This window comes from Prorops nasuta, unplaced genomic scaffold (genome assembly GCF_024137725.1).
Source record: "Prorops nasuta isolate Cenicafe-Biocafe unplaced genomic scaffold, Cenicafe_Pnas_1.2 PNAS00013, whole genome shotgun sequence".
NCBI classification, from domain to species: domain Eukaryota; kingdom Metazoa; phylum Arthropoda; class Insecta; order Hymenoptera; family Bethylidae; genus Prorops; species Prorops nasuta.
Window position 1 is genome coordinate 5449097 of NW_027116810.1, and position 18530 is coordinate 5467626.

General features: G+C 28.9%; 1 protein-coding gene across 1 annotated transcript; it reads right to left on the minus strand.

Moving 5' to 3' along the window:
* Positions 1 to 13904: 13904 nt before the first annotated feature.
* LOC136778138 (uncharacterized) lies at positions 13905 to 17491 on the minus strand. Its single transcript, XM_066734749.1, has 5 exons — positions 17316 to 17491; positions 15514 to 15865; positions 14853 to 15053; positions 14259 to 14619; positions 13905 to 14173 (listed from the first exon to the last, which is right to left on the minus strand). The coding sequence occupies exons 1-5, from the start codon at positions 17489 to 17491 to the stop codon at positions 13905 to 13907; spliced, it is 1359 nt and encodes a 452-aa protein (XP_066590846.1).
* Positions 17492 to 18530: the final 1039 nt, after the last annotated feature.

Below are 18530 nucleotides of genomic sequence, written 5' to 3' on the forward strand. Positions count from 1 at the left end.
TTAAGAAATGAGCAAAAATAGTATAATTAGAGTAAGAATAATGAATACAGTGAAAGTAGATACTAACTAAAATACAAGTGGTTCAAACAAAGTTGAAGCAAATCGACTTAGGAAAAACAGTGTAGCTTGATTTAAGGAAGTAATTAGAATGAATCTATCCAAACTTAATTGCTACGTTTTCTTAACCTAGAGCTGGACTCTCCGACCCCCGGAGTGGGAGTGCGCGTTTAGCTAAGGCGCATGATTTAGCTCCCCCACTACCTTGTTCTGAATTCAGCTTATTGTTATAGTATTTGTTCCCAGGGGAAGAGAGACGTTACATACTCATATCCAATATGATGCTCTAGCAAAGTGCGACTCATATTAATGCCATTGTTAAATTATGTAAATATGAGTTTAATCAGCTGGATACAATGGTACGTAGATTTGAGCATGCAGTCTTCGCTAAATTTTAAGTCCATCCATACATCAATGGAAAAACTCAATTGGCTTATTATTTCCTATAGATTATTCATCGAAGTCAATCATCAGGTTATAATTTGTTAATCTGTAAAATTAAAGCCGCATTTGAACAAAGAATTTTGCCCTTACGTTAATTTATCCATTTGATAGATATATAACAATAAATGATAACTTATCTAGTTGTATCTCCATTCTTCAATGCAATGTGACTAATAAAGTATACTTCATTAACCTGTAGGCGGCCGGCATTTTGGTGAGTGTGCATAAGTCATACTTTGAATTATTTTTCTATAGAAAAAGTTCCCAATGGACCTGACATAAAGTCTTAACCTTGAAGTGTGCCGATCGGCGCTTCCGGCCGCCTACAGGTTAATTATATACAAAAACCAATTAAATTCATTTATTAATATTTCTTATATATTTTTCCAAGTATTCCAATTCTATACTATATCTTGCTCCTATTTTCTCACTGGAATTATTTCTCAGTTAACCTTATCCTGTCAAAAACATATGTATGTACATACCTTGTATGTGTTAGTAGTAGTGATGGCGATATTGTATCGATATTTGTCGGTATCGATATTTTCATGACGATACCATCGATTTTTGTATCGATACTTTACTCTTCGATATAGGACAGTATCGATACAAATGCTCCAATATCAAAACTATCGATACATATGTACATCAGTAGTGGGATTCTGTAACTCTTAGCGACTACTTTCGGTATCGTTAAGTCCAGTTACCGACAGAAATCGCTAAGTGCGATTCTGTAACTCAGAGTCAGCGATGATTGTCGCTTGTAATGTTGGTACTGTCGGTAACCTACCGAATCCTACCGAATAAACGTACCTTTCCTTTTTAAGAAAACTCTCAGTTCAATCTTAGTTAAGCGACGGAGTTACGAACAATTGAAGTTAATATAAATTGTACTAAACCGAATCATTTAGCTGAGAATTGATATTTCACTGAGTTTTTTATTGAAAGGAAAACTAATAATATCGTTGTAACTTAACAACGACCGAGATAGATGTCGCTAGAGGTTCAGCGGTACTAATATAAAATTTATCCGACGAATAACTTTAATAAACTTTTGCTTTTCCTTGCACGCATTCCACCAAAAACTCACAATGCTCGTAATAAATAATATATACCACATCAACTATTATATTGTGAGTGTTTTTGGCCTTAAGTGGGTCAAACCCCTTAACGACAGCTGTCGGTATCGCTAACTACCGACAGTTATCGCTTGCGCTAACGAATGAGCGATTCTGTAACTTTAGCTTTACGACAATAGTCGGTGCAACTCATATTTGTACGATAACGATAAAATTCGTTAAGGTTCTAGGGAAGCTGGTAATATTGGTGTATTAATACCAACCGAAATAGGAATTTTTGTGTTACTTGACTATATCATTTTTGACTATAGCAATTCTTACTATAGCAAAATTATCATATTTTATTTAAAAGAAGTATTAAAAGGTAAGTATATTTTAATTAAAATAAGTATTAAAAATTAATGTTTTAACATTTTTTTGAGTTAGACAATACAGTTAGTGCCTGTGTGCTATAGTTAAATAATACAATTAATTCTATATTTTAGAGAAAACCTCTGCATATATATATATATATATTTATTTTTAAATATAAAAATTGGAAAAATATTAAATTTTATTTCCTACGATTTTTACTGTAAGCCTTAATTTATAAAGAAAATTTATTGTAAGTACTTTTTTGTGATTTCTAAATATTAATTTAAGAAATATTTGTGACATTTATTATATTTACTTTCTCGGTAAACATCTACCGACGCCTATCACGGTCGTCGTTAAGTTAACGATAGAATTCGGTAGCGACCGCCATTTTTAACACCAATTATCGAAAACTTTGTGTTACAGAATCGCTCTTAGCGATATCTCTCGGTAACTCGATTCAATTACCGAAAGTTGTCGATAACTAGTTACTGAATCCATATAGACGGAAGTTACAGAATCGCTCTTTTCGTTACTGCAAGCGACAACTATCGGTAGTTAGCGATTCCGACAATCATCGCTGGGAAGTTACAGAATCCCAGCACAGAGCGTTTTTGAAATAATCGGATTTTGGATTCGAATTGTCCTAGCTGCAGTGATGCAACTGACATGAAACGTCTAACAAAAAATCCCTATATTCTTATCCTAAACTTTTCTCGTTAACCACAATTCGATTTCGAATGGAGATTGAGAAGTTGATGGAAGGTTTAGGCTTGCTCGTAGCTAAAGACTAACTAGATTGGTTTATCATGCTTTTAAATTAATTTAATGGATGATGAGAAATAATGGAAATTCATTCAAGGTAATATGATTATATATTTTTAATAGAAATATGCGCTGCAATATAATTAAATAAGTATAATAAAAACTAAATAAAATTAATAATCATAAAAATGATAAGATTTAAATAAGGAAGTAAAATATAAGTTCAAATTATTTGATAAATTAAAATATTATTGCTATAATATTTAACCATGAGAAATAAATTATATTTTTATTAATTTCATTTAGTTATAATTATACTTAGTTAATTATATTATTTTACATATTTCTTACTTTTTTAAAAATTGTTTCTCATTTTACCTTCAGGAAATTTCTACTATTTCTCTCTTTGGTTCGAATTTAAAAACACAATAAACCATTTTAGCTATTTTATAGAGCCACGTATAAGCCTAACCCTCCATCAACTTTTCAATCTCAATCCAAGATCCTTATGTGATAATCGCGGCATGTTTATGATGAAAATCTAGTGATTTTTTCGCTAGGCCTTCGGTTTTGGTTGAATCACTGCGGCTAGATTAATCCGAATATTCCAATTACAAATCGGAAACTCTCAGAATTATGTTATTTGACATACAGACACTTACTATACATTATCCATCTGAAAAAATCATAAACATTAATTTTCTTCCATGGCTCCTTACAAATATTATTTTGTTTCATCTGATCTTCTTTAGTTGTATTGAATTTTTAACTTAAAGGTAATATGATAAATTTGCGGCAGTTAAAACTTAAAATTGTCATAGTCCAATAACATGAAAATTTTTATATAGCGCCGTTAGAGAAAATCCTGTATGCGTAGTTCGTCTAGAAATATGGGAATACGGGCTTTAGTTGCTAGTAGAAATATATGTATTGAATATAATATAATTCAATATTCTACTGAATCGATACGCATCGATGTATCGGATATCGATATGATTTCGATATTTCACACGTATCGATACTTTTTGAAAATATCGCCATCACTAGTTAGTAGTTGCAGAAAATGGCTATAGGGATCCTATCTTGAATAAAACTCTTTGTGCTCTCAGTGCTGCCAACCTTGTAGACGAAAGATCCTCTAATGGGTGGTAAAGTGTCGCCGCCCCAATCTGCCTATAGTCCGACCCAGTTATACCAACATTTATCTTGTATGCTATAGTTTAGTATAGACTATCACGGTAAGGAGTGAAGTTAGCTAAATTGTAAAGGATTCAATTTCCTGCAGTGTATGTAGTACACATATGATATAAGTAACGATAATGCAAGACACCGGCCATAGTCCAAAAATCACACCTGTTAACACTTGTTATATAGATACGGTAAGGGCCGGTTGTTCCACCTATTGGCAAACGTTTGGATAAATTTATCCGTTTGGTAAAACTTGAAATTGAATAGAATTTACTACAGTTTATAAATTTTACCAATAGGTGGAAAAACCGGCCCTAAAGGACGGTATAAGAAATAAAATAAATATTCCGGAGATTTCGTATCTATTTATGTTCTTATACAATTATAGTAAATCGTAATAAATTAGAAATATACACGCCTATGTAAAATATATAGATGACAATGTTTGCGAAATTGTTGCAATGTTAAAAATTAAAAGATTTAATGCAGAAAACTATAAATCTAATCAAATGTATAAAATCAAGTGGAACGATGATGAATACCACAATGGTCTTATTCTACAAGTTGCTGGTAAGGAATTGTTCAACTGGATTTTACGAATGTAATCATTTCCTTTATTTTTAATATTGTAAGATGTATATTTTTGTTATTATATAAACATTAATTAGGTAAGTCGTGTATCTCTTAAATAACTTTTTACCTATTTATAGATTCTGAAGAGGAATTAAAAAGAATTATAACCAAAACCGTCCAAAAGTTCCTTCTATTAAATTTATACAGTCTGCTGAGTCAACCACGGACAGCGAAATAGGAAAGAAAGGAACAATTAGTAATGTAATGGCTGAGTGTCCTTCCTCTAAGAGTTCCTATTTTTTTAAAATTATAGTATATTTGTTATATTATATAACTACAGCTAGCATTTACTGAAATTAATAAATCATGTCATTGTTTAATTCGTCTTTGCTATTATATCATTTAAAAAAGCCTATCTAAAGAAATCATTTAATGCTAATATAATTTTTTTTTATTTTCATAGAATAAGTCTGCAAGGGAATTATTAGAAAAGAAGCTGAGTGTGTTGAGAGAACAATTAAATATTAAAGAGGTATATACATATCATTCCAATTCATAATTTTTTATAAATGTTTTTAAACTATTGCTTATAAAATTTAAAACAGAAAGGAAATAAGGAAAATGAAGCGAACAGTAGCACAAATAAATGAAGATACAGAAGTGGATGAAACATTTTTAGAATCTACAGATGAAGACCATTTAAATGGAGAAAACAAAATGTTAGAAGAAACTTCTTGGAAGAGTGATAATAGAAATAAGACTGCTACCATTATGGTAAATATTTCTATATTATTTTTCATGCATATATAGAATATGCTTCAACTTAAGTACTAATAATTTATATGAACTTTAAAATAATATTCTGTACAAATTCTCCATTTTAATCAAAGAAGAGTGTTATGGATAAAAGTTTGATATTTAAAAAATACCTTGAAAACTTGATTAAAGGTATTATTTACACTGTTTTACGTATTGGTTAGCTTGTGCTGCATTTTGAATATCATATATGATATATATTACGGTAAGACTTTACAATAAAGATTTCCCAATTAATTATTATTTTAAAATTCAACAAGCAATTCAACACATTAAAAATAATTTTTTGCCTTTCACTTTACGTAAGTAGTGCACATTCTTTCTTGAAATAATCCACATAAAAATAATGTCATTAATCTCTAATAAATTCTTTAATTAAAAATAGATTATTATAACATATTTTAATAAACTTTCAACGTACACCGCTAGAACATAAAAATATATATATGTAATATTCTATTTTTTTTAACAAAGACAGTTTAACATGAAAAAAGTTTTAACTACACATTTTTCTTTAAATATTTTATTATAAAAATCAATAAAATAATTCGATGGTATGTGTAGTAAACTGGAAAAGTGAAAAAAAAGTAATCATGCATATTTTCCGTTGAATTATTGAAAGTATTTATTAATAAATGTTATCATTTTGTTACACTAATTTAAGCATATTTCTTTTTTGAAAAATAGGTGGAGAAGAAAGTAAACAATTGCAAAGAAAGGTTACTGCAAAGGAAAATGAGAAAAAACGATTAGAAAACTCAGTTAATAGTACCTTGAGAGGAATCACTAAGATACAAAAAATTACACAGGATATGGTAGTTAAGAAAAGCAAACAAAATATTAAAGTATATTTTAAAATTTACTATCGGCCGTATTCATAGTCGGTCCTTAAGGAGCTCCTTAGATTAAGGACGCCTTATTCACTAGGCAAGGAATGAACCAATCACAATGGTAATATCGATGACTCTTTCATTGTGATTGGTTGATTGTTTTATGCTACAGTCGGCTCAATACTACTTTAGTATACTTTAATTAGATATAGATATAATTTTTTGCTTCCTTATTTTAAGGAAGGTCTGAGGCTTCCTTAGTTGAGTTCGGAATTAAACACTTTTCACTCCGACGGAGCTTTCCCTAGAATTCCCTATTCACTCCTTCTAGTAATTCTGTGTCCGGGAGCAAGTTAGAGAGTGAATAGGGAATATGGAAGAGCTGTGATAGCTAATTGCTATTCTATCCCCACTTCTAAAAGGAAAATAGGGGTAAGGATAAATAAGAAATATTGGCACTAATTGGGAGCTCCGTCTGACTAGTTTAAGCGGGAAAGAAGCAAAATTGACAAATGTTGGATTCATTATTTTGGAATTAAATTTCAAACGTTTGTTTATATAAATCTAAGGGCATGATAAAGTAAGTGAAATAAAATTTAAAATAATACAATATCGTGTATAGTTAAAAAATAAATCTTTTATTTCTTTTTAACAGTTGTTATGAATAATGAATATAGTTCGTGTAGACTCTACCAATTTTAATTTAATTTATTTTGATAACTGTCTTCTTTCAATTAATTGCAATAATTTAGTAGTACAGCAAAAATGAAAAATTCCAGTAGCAACTTTATCCCTCCATATATTTTTAATATAATTTTATAAACTACTCACTACTTTTTTCTTGCAGTAGGACATCCATTTTTATTTTATCAAAATAAATTAAATTAAAATTGGTAGAGTCTACACGAACTAAATTCATTATTCATAACAAGTGTTAAAAAGAAATAAAAGATTAATTTTTTAACTATACACGATATTGTATTATTTTAAATTTTATTTCACTTACTTTATCAGGCCCTTAGATTTATATAAACAAACGTTTGAAATTTAATTCCAAAATAATGAAACCAACATTTGTCAATTTTGCTTCTTTCCCGCTTAACGGGATCCCTCAAGCCCTCTGTAGCCAACATTACGGAACAAAAAACGAAGGAGAAGTGTCCAGCGCTATTTTTCAACCGATTTCAATGTTTTTGGGCTTGTTGGAATCGTTAGGACTCGCACCGTGTCATAAATAAAGCCGTATTTTCCAAAAAACGTAAAAAAAAAAATGGTTTAAAAATTCGCATTAATAATATTTAAACGCAAAACAAATCGAAAAATCGGGCTTCTTTATGACGAGGCGCCAGACCAAACGATTCCAACAAGCCCAAAAACATTGAAATCGGTTGAGAAATAGAGCCGTACCATTGTCCCGCGTTTTTGAGGTGGACGAAAACCAAAAATTTTTAGGAAGAAAGCTAGGCTTCCTCCCCTCTCGCGGCTCACGCTACCGTGTTCCCCCACTCCAGCATCGAAACTTACTGCAAAGCTTTCCTCATATTTACGCTATTCCCCTATCTGTAGCTATACACATATAAATACCGCTAAAATAATGTTGAGAACATTACATTTCGCCGATATAATGAAATTGCTAAAAATGCAATTATCATTTTGAAATAAAATTGTAGAAAAGGAGATTTCGTAATGCTTGAAATATAAGGCATACGGCGAAACGCGGGACAATGGTACAGGCGTATTTCTCAATAGAATTTGATGAGACTAGTCATAACTAAAGCCATTCTTCATGTAGATTGTCCTAAAGAGCTCGCATTTTCGATAAAGCTTATAGTTTTCCAGTTATGAGCGATTGAGGATGGACGTGCGCAACAGCTGATCTAAGCGGGAGAGGAAATATGTATTTGTGCGCCGTGCAACTTCAATCGTTCATAGCTGAAAAACTATAAGCTTTACCGAAAATGCGAGCTCTTTAGGACAATCTACATGATGAATGGCTTTAATTATTACTAGTTTCATCAAATTATGTTGAAAAATACGACTTTACCATTGTCCCGCGTTTCGCCGTATGCCCTATATTTCAAGCATTACGAAATCTCCTTTTCTACAATTTTATTTCAAAATGATAATTGCATTTTTAGCAATTTCATTATATCGGCAAGATGAAATGTTCTCAACATTATTTTAGCAGTATTTATATATGTATAGCTACAGATAGGAGAATAGCGTAAATATGAGAGGAAAGCTTCGCAGTAAGGTTCGATGCTAGAGTGGGGGAACACGTTAGCGTGATCCGCGAGAGGGGAGGAAGCCTAGCCTGCCTAGCTTCCTTCCTAAAAATTTTTGCTTTTCGTCCACCTCAGAAACGCGGGACAATGGTACGGCTCTATTTCTCAACCGATTTCAATGTTTTTGGGCTCGTTGGAATCGTTAGGTTTGGCACCTCGTCATAAAGAAGCCCGATTTTTCAATTTGTTTTGCGTTTAAATATTATTAATGCAAATTTTTAAACAATTTTATTTTTTTTACGTTTTTTGGAAAATACGGCTTTATTTATGACACGGTGCGAGTCCTAACAATTCCAACAAGCCAAAAAACATTGAAATCGGTCGAAAAATAGCGCTGGACAATTCTCTCTCGTTTTTCGTTCCGTAATGTTGGCTACAGAGGGCTTGAGGGATCCCGTTAAACTAGTCAGACGGAGCTCCCAATTAGTGCCAATATTTCTTATTTATCCTTACCCCTATTTTACTTTTAGAAGTGGGGATAGAATAGCAATTAGCTATCACAGCTCTTCCATATTCCCTATTCACTCTCTAACTTGCTCCCGGACACAGAATTACTAGACGGAGTGAATAGGGAATTCTAGGGAAAGCTCCGTCGGAGTGAAAAGAGTTTAATTCCGAACTCAACTCTTGAGGATGTGATTCCTTTACTTACAATTTTTTATGCCGTTTGGTTGGCTGCATTGGTATATAGGCATAATTTGCTATAGTATATTACTGTTATACAGTGTGTGTCATAGCTGACAGCCACTGACAGCTGTCAAATGGTGCGGTTAACCTTTATTTTCGAATCGTAAACAAGAATAATATTTTCGGAAAACGATTGCGGAAAAGAAGAAAGGATTTTAGTAAATAACGGAGAAAGAAAAATATATCAAATGAGTATTAATTAATATCAAAACATAAAAATTATTGTAAATTTTTAAGGAAATATACTTTTTGATTATTTTATTTTTGTTACAGGTGAAATTCTGTTCCTGATGAGTTTCAATTAAGGAAAAAAGTACTTATAGACCAATAAATGAAAAAGCATTAAATTATAAAGCATTTCTGTGTAGTCCAGTCATTTCAATAATTTAGACATAATGTTATAACAGTGAATGTGTAAGCGATTGGTGTATATACAACCAAGTTTTATTGTAAATTAGTAATGATGTACGTTAATGTTTTGATTGCTACTTTTATAAATTAAAACTAGTTCAAGTAACCTAATATTTATATTTCTTCCCTTATTCCAAATTCTATATACACATAGTACGTAATTGCATATTCTCATATTAGTCATATATTCTTTAAATTACTAACAAAATTACTACAATTTTATATTTGTAGGGCATAACTGTTTCTTGCAATGATTTTTATTATTCGATCAATGTAAGACAAGTTGCATTGGGTTTCTGCTAATGTTTTATTGATCCACCACATCCTTCCACATCTTGTGTGACATTTATTTGGCTCTGTTGCACTATTTTCTTCTAGTCTATAACATATAACATTAATTTTCTAATCATTTATACATACACACAGATCTGATAATACTGCTGATCTGCAATTATTTTTGTAATAGTTGAAATGATTGTTAAACCATTATCTTCTTTAATTTGTAAAATGGACATTTGAATGATACTATTAAAATTTGTCATCTTTTCTGCGAGATATGTTCTCATAATACTTGTGAAAATAAAGTTCTTTAAAAGGTATTTGTATACTGCTGAGTTCATCTTGTTTTTGCTTCAAATAGTTTTCCCACTACACGCATAGATATCCATTTTGAATATAGAATACTTATTTCATTACATCTATTATGATGTTGTTAGGATTGATAGAAAGACATATCAATTCTTTGAAAATTATATAATATATATCTAGTAAAAAGATAAATTAAGATTTTAGAACAAATGAATTTCACATACAAATAGAAGTAACAAAATATGTATCATATATTGAGGATGGATATCCAAATGTGAAGTTGGATAATTATTTGAAGCTAAAAACAAGAAGCATTCAGCAGTACATTTAAATGTATTGGAGAACAACATCCTCTCAAATGTAAAGAGAAGATATCCTATGGAAGAGGTGCCAAACATTATAAGCACAATATTCAAGTGTCCATTTTTCAAATTTAACAGAACAATGGTTTACCAATCATCTTAATATTTATAAAATCAGTTAGTTAATAGAATAGCCATATCCAAGTGTATTTAAAAATAGCACAAAAATATTGGTATATGTTGAAAACTTGAAAAAGGGATTAACAAGGAAAATAGATGTCATACAAGATGTGTGGAAAGATGTGGTGGATCAATTAGCCATTTGCAGAAACCCTTTGCAATTTGTCTTACATTGATCGAATAATAAAAATCATTGCAACAAACAGTTATGCTCTACAAATATAAAATTATGGTAATTTTATTAGTAAATTAAAGAATATCTGACTAATATGAGAATATGTAATTATGTACTATGTGTATATAGAATTTGGATTAAGGAAAGAAATATAAATGATAGGTTAATTGAACTAGTTCTAATTTATAAAAGTAGCAATCAAAACATTATCGTACATCATTACCAATTTACAATAAAACTTGATTGTATATACACCAATCGCTTACACATTCACTGTTATAACATTATGTCTAAATTATTGAAATGACTGGGCTACACAGAAATGCTTTATAATTTAATGCTTTTTCATTTATTGATCTATAAGTACTTTTTTCCTTCATTGAAACTCATCAGAAACAGGATTTCATCTGTAACAAAAATAAAATAATCAAAAAGTATATTTCCTTAAAAATTTACAATAATTTTCATGTTTTGTTATTAATTAATACTCATCTGATGTTTTTTCTTCTCTGTTATTTACTTAAATCCTTTCTTCTTTTCCGCAATCGTTTTCCGAAAATATTATTCTTGTTTACAATTAACGGGATCCCTCACGCGTGCTTTACCGACAGTACAAGTCAATGAACAATTCGTTTAATAAAAGTCAAATGCGAAGCAAATTGCAAAAACGGGCTTCTTTATGACAAGGTGCCAATTCTAACGAGTCAATCGAGCTTAAAAAAACTCAAATCGGATGAAGAATAACGCTGTACCACTGTCCCGCGTTCTTGAAGTGGAAATAACCAAAAGTAACCTCTCTTCAAGAACGCGGCACAATGGTACAGCGTTATTTTTCAACTAATTTGAGTGTTTTTAAGGGTAGGGGGGAAAGTGCCATAAAATTTTATAGTAATTTTCTAGGGACAGAACTTTAGTTAAGTTGAGTATATTCAAGCAATAGTAAGTTGATGGTTGTGCATGCGCACTTGTAGATTTTCTTAGTTACCCACACACGTAACAATTATCATGTACGTGTAAAATATCTTGACTAGTTTTAACATATGTAGTAAGGAAAAAGAAATTAGAAGTTATAAAATTAAGACCAAAAGTCAGAAAATTAAAATAGATAATAGTTATAATCATTAAAAGCGTACAAGAGATATGAATTATAACATTTGTATCTACTGTCTATATATATATGCTTTCGAAGGATAAATTTTAGATAAGAATTTTAAATTTAAAGTAATTATGTTACCAAAAATAAAAATATTATGTAATTTCTAAATTTATTTTATTCTATATAGTTACTGGGGTACAGCTGCATTATATTATTAATCTGCAGTTACTTTTAGTGTTTAATGGATTTTAAATCAGCTCATAAAGTAAAATGTATTTATGAAGTTTTTTCAGCTCTTTTGTAAAAAACTGGAAGGACTAATCGAGTAATTTTTAAATAACACATATATCTGGCTAGCCAAATGTTAATCAGATATAAATGTAACACTAATTTGTTAAGAGTTATATTAATTACAAGTATAATTTAACATGAACATATTTTTAATGACGTTGGTTTTTACAGCATGTTTCAATGATAGCTTTTAATATGGTACTATTTTAAAATATTTTAGTATACCTCTAGTATTGTAATTAAAACCATTACATGAATGTTTTTAAATGCATTTTATAATAATCAATATATTCATTAATGACAGTATAACTTTATTAATTATTTTCAATTTCTACAGGTTTCTAATAATATGATGAAAACGACTAGCATGGAATTCATAAAAGTCATATCATATATCTACTGCAATTGCTTTGCATAATTTTTTATGATTCATATAGTAATGTTTCATAAAGGTATTTTTATACTGAATAGATTGCTTTTAAGCGGCAATTGGTATTGCTATATTTCCATTATTCCCTGATACTGCAGTTTTGAAAATCAACGACCAACGAGAGTAATCAAACTTCTCAAAAAGTAAATGTAAGTTAATGATATATTACTTGTTAAAGTATAATAAAAATATCTGCTTTATGATTTAATAAATCAAAACATAATTTCCTTACATTTTATACTTCAGGGAAAAGAAGTTCAGCAATTGAGAAGAATGCATAAAAATTAAAATGAGCATTTTGGAAGTTGCAAAATGAGCTGCCAGGATTGATAAATATTGTTTTCTCTTGAATACACATTACTACTGCAGATAAAAAATATACAATATAGAAATAAAATACAAAATCTGTCGTCTAATATATAAAGATATAACATTTTAACAGAATTATGCAGTACTCAAGATACTCGTATAAAATATATTTTGTCACATTTCTAAGCTGTGTTAACTAAAGAATAATTGCAAGTATGTTAATGATTAATATTCTAACGGGAGGCATTAAACTATTAAGGCCAAGTCTTACAATAGTTTACTTACTTAAAGCGATATAGTATCCGCAATATGAACTATATCATTAATAAGCAATAGTTACTTAAAGCGGTAGTTCATGTTACAAATATTATACCACTTTACTACATTAAACTTTTGTAGAACTCAGCCTAAGCATTTTTGTTAAGTGTTGCATTACTTATGAAAAATATCGGTTACTGTCATATAAGTTTTGTGAGATTATAATTAACGGTTTTTGAATGAGATTTTAATAATTTTTTCTGCGTATGCACATAACTTGCATACATTTTGGTTTCGAACGTAAAAAGAAATTAATAATACAATTATAAAATAGATAATTCATTAAAATATTAATTTCTCCGAAACTTAATTAAAGTAACATTATAATTGCTGTTGCAAGATAATTATAAAATCTATCGTATTTTGAAACTGTAAGAAGAACTGGTTCTTTGAAAATAATTAACCCTAACAGAAATAAAATGGTAATATTTTTATTAAATCTTTGTGAAAGCAAATATTTTACTAAAATAATTACAACAGTGATGGATTTTTTATAATCTGAAAGTAACCTTCAAATATATTAAATAAACTATTATCTATTTATTGACATTTTTAAAATGATGGTTCCTGTTTTGCTTCCTTTTCCAATTATGTTACAGGCAGGAACTTTGTCCAAACTAAGCAAATCTAAATCAAAACGCAAAATTATGTATGTCATAAAATATTTATAATTCATTATTATCAGATGCAATATATATTAGAACATATGATTTATTGGAATCACTGTTATATATTTATACCTTTATCCCTTAAATATTTCTTAAATTTAATTCTCAATTTTTCTATACAGTATGTATTATTCAAAAAATTTGAAATTATCTGTATTTTCGTATTTTGTGGTAAAAGATCTATATTTTTCATTTTTTCAGATTCCTCCTGTACCCATGCATCAAAACGTTTTTCTGCCCTTCGTTTCTTGGTATATTTCACATCAATACCACATTTGAATTGATTGAGAGTTCTATAATTCGTCGTAATCAAATCTTTTAATGCGGCTGTAATGGATTAATTTTGTAATATACAATCGACAGAATTTAGTACAAAAAAGTTAGCCAAATTCTTCAAATAAAGTTTACTTACAAATGAAATTACTGAATGATGGTTTAGCACCAAGCATTTCTTTTAAGGTCCGATGGTACCTTTCTTGTGAGTTATTTGTTCTATCTGCTCTTTCAAAAGTACTTAATGTTCTGGGATTAATTGTGGTAAGCCAATACCTTTCATAATATTTGAAAAGTTTTTTGAAAATTTCGTTAACTTCAGGATCTTTAATATCTAAACTTTCAATAATTAATTGAAATCCCAAAAATATACAGTTAGGTGGGAGGAGCGCCAAATTGTACATCTTCCTTAATAAAATATTGCTTTTTCCGTAAGTTTCAGGCGTCTTTAATTTTAATAATTCGAAAAGCTTAAACTTTTGTGCTTGTTTACGAATAGCCTGAAATAAAAAAATTTAATACAGATTTTACTCTTGTCTCAAATTGGATGCATGTTATAAAATATAAATAAAGGAATTTGCAGCATCCTTTTTCAAGTTATAATATCGTTGAGAGAATTTTAAATTTATTATAATTCATATAAAATTTACACTTTTATATCAACGTATATAGAATGTTTCATCACAGAGACACCCTATAATATTACATTTTCATATACATATAATTTACTCACTGAAACATAATGAAAGTAGCAACCTTGAACATCACAACTAGGGAAAACAAGTTGTACAGAATTTTGTAATCCGATTTCGAAATCAGTTATTATTAGGGAAGGTGCAAACAAATCTTGAAACTTATATTTCAGCAGTTTTAATATATTTTGATAATTTGTTGATCTTTTATTAGACATTAATATCCAAATAACTGGGAGAAACTGTTAAAAGAAAGGTAAATAACATTTTAAGAAACAAATAAATAAACAGTTTTATATTTATATCTTTACGAAAGAACAATCTGAAAAAATTAAATCTTAAAACCTCTTATAACTTTCTAAGTTTCTTACAACTTTGAAAAACATATGATTGCCACTTGACAAAGAATGCCCAATATATATTTTCTACAGCTTCTGAATTTAAATAAATTTTACGTTTCAAATTTGTGGTGAATTTATTAAGTATAAAACCCATATTTTTGTTTAGCGTATTGTTAAAAACTATTAAACAGGTAAAAGTAACGAGAAACATACACTTTAACGCTTAGGCGTGATTCATCGTTAAATTATTTGATAACTAAATAAATTCAAATTATTTTTCCATAATCCGATATACTCCCTTTAAAAGTTTAGTATCTGTCGATACTGCACACTGTATATTTAAGATATGAAGAAATTGTACCTTGTCATGTACTTTCACCATAATTGTCAGCAACTGATAAACTTTTATTATTCGGGGAACACATTCAAAAGTTCCATCAATACTCCATGCTGGACTGTTTAAAACTTTTCTTAATAAGCTCTCATCAAACATGGCTACGGAAATGTCGATTGCTTCTTCAAAGATTAACAATTTTAAATTGTGTTCTTTGTTATTAAACTTAAACTTTAAGAACTGAATGAAATTTTCATCATTTCCATAAATTGTCAAATCCTTTAAAGTTTTTATTGTTTTTATTGCATAATTGGTTTTTCTTTTTTTGAGAGTATCCTTTACTTTATGAAAGGGCAATAAACTCGAAGCTGCAAAATGTCTGTATTACAAAGAAAAAATATATATTTTTAAGTACATTTATTAATTTCTAAGTGAATCATAAACATATGCTATTTGCAATTAATCTGTTTACGATATGTAAAGAAACGAGAACGTATACACAATATATGCACAAAAAATCCAAAAGCTTGTCACTAGAAAATATAATTATGTTGCTACAAATTCAGAAGGTAAATCAGTTCCACATTACATGATTCCATTCTCACAACATACCATAAAGAAATTGCCTTGCATCTGACGCAAAAAATGAAATAGTAAATATAAAAATGAAAGGAACATTTAACAATTTATTTCGATTTAAATTAATTATAATCATCTTGTTATGAAATATATATTTTCTTACTAATTAATATCAGGCGGCCTGTAATGGCCGAATCTATAAATTTAGATAGTATAAATGTTTATAAGAACAAAATTATTATTCAATAAGCATTTCATTTAGCTTCAATCAAAAAGTTATTAAGGATTACAAATTAATTAATTTAAGCCTTTTCATTGGCGTTAGAAGTAGCCAGCTGGCAAAGTATGACAAATAGAAGGAGAAGAACAAATGGATAGTTCTACTAATTGTAAGCTTCGAATTAGGGTATTTTAATCCTTAATAGTTTTTTCATTAAGAGATAAATTAGAAATTCATAAATATAGGAGGTCTTTTCTGAATAATATTCATACTATGACAATATATAGATGTGTCTCATAAATAACCGCCTTAATGCACAATAACATTTTCCTAGGCTATCATTTTTGTTTTACATTACGTTTTCATTTACTGATTTATACCAGGCATTAATATGTAAATTCTTTTTCCATTTATTGTATAAAGCCAGGCATCCTAAACCATTGTATCTTTCTATTAAAAAATAGGAAATTTGATCATTTAAAAGCGCTCAAAGATTTTACTATTATGTAAGCCAAACACGTTTTATTAAATTTTTTTGTTAACGTCGAGTTGAAATAAAAATAAATGATTTAATAAACAACTAGTATTTATAAATGTAGCTGATTACGTTTTGTTACAGTCTTATGTAATAAATACTTTTAACAAAATGCATATATTTTTCCACACAACATGTAAATCTACAATGATACTACTTAACCCTTAAATGCATGATGATGTATTTATACATCAGTGTATTTGTCCTTACATAATTTCTAAACGGTAACTCAAACAGTATTTTTTGCTTTTATTAGGTGCTAAAAATTATACTTTTTGGAAAATAAATATTTTTTTCTTTATTTTTCCCTTTATCTATGCTTAATTATCTACCTGTGTCAATTTATGGTATTAAAAAAAGGAAAAATCATGCATTTAAGGGTTAATATTCCAGTGAGCATGATTAGCTTATAACAAATGTGTCTTTAGAGTTTTCTATTATTTTAACTTTAAATACATATATTCAAAAAATTTTTTTAAAAATTGAATATCTTACTTTTTTGATACCATGTCATATACTTCTTTAGAAGAAACAGGTTCTTTATTTGCCATTTCAAGAAGCTCTTTCCTAAATTTTGCTTTGCATTCGAATGTTTCATCCCTCTGATGTGAATGTACCTTTGTGCATTTAAATGATTTATTTATCATTTTTGCTCGTCCTTTACATCCCATTACAGAACATTTTAAATAACTATTTGTAAATAAGAAAAAAAGGAAATGAAATTAGTTGAACTTTCTATATTAACCTTTATATTGCTTAAACCATCTATCAATAAATGCACATGAGGTTACACATATAGACTCGTATCACCTTCACAAGTACAAGTTTTGAAAAATAAATTTTATTGATAGCTTTAATTAGATTGCGAAGGCTATTTAATATACAATAATCAAACCATATGGTTTCATTTTTATACTAGCAATATATATCGCCCGCAATACGAACAATGAAATTATTAAAACTTTATTTTTTACTCATGTTTCATTTTAATAATTAAATTCTACGTAAAGAAATTTTCTTCGATTATATTATTAACACTAGAGATTGCTGGAATTAATCAATTTAACTCATAAACGGTTTTATTGCTTATGTAAATTTTATTAGAGATATTTAAATATATATAGAACTTACATAACTTCTCCAACTTTTGATATAAATCGACTATTTCTATAATATATATATAACCATCGGGATATAAGGTTGAACCTGTTTTTAACGTTTTTTCCATTTTTATTGATTTATAACACCAATATAAACAATTAGTATAAATTGCGTTGTGTTGCAGTTGAGCAAAAGGACCATAATGCACTTGTACGTTAATCTTACTGTTATCATTGTTATTATCCTGCATGAACAAATGACTTACGAAGATCTCTTTCCTACATTAGAAACAGGATACCCCGTTAACTAAAACACCTCATCATCAATTTTTTGGGAACCGATTCGATGTAAACTAGTTTATTAATACATTTATACGAAAGAATATACATTATCATTTTTGTATAGAATTTCTAAGCATAAAACTGAAAGTTATATTTCTCGCCAATGTTTCATAAATTTGTAAAATTTCCGTTGTTTCGTATATTGTCTATGCGACAAATTAATAAGATACCCTGTTTTACTATGGTAAAAATTAAAAATTTTGGTAAAATGAAAAATACCTAAATAATGTTTCTTATACAAACTTTAAATGTAGCTTTTAATGAATAA

Bases quoted from the DNA above. Each gene is read 5' to 3' on its own strand.
- LOC136778138 (XM_066734749.1), bottom strand. From the start codon at position 17,491: ATGGGATGTAAAGGACGAGCAAAAATGATAAATAAATCATTTAAATGC. The intron at 14,620-14,852 runs GTGAGTAAATTA...TTTTTATTTCAG, and splicing joins GCTACTTTCATTATGTTTCA to GCTATTCGTAAACAAGCACA. The intron at 14,174-14,258 runs GTAAGTAAACTT...AATCCATTACAG, and splicing joins ATCATTCAGTAATTTCATTT to CCGCATTAAAAGATTTGATT.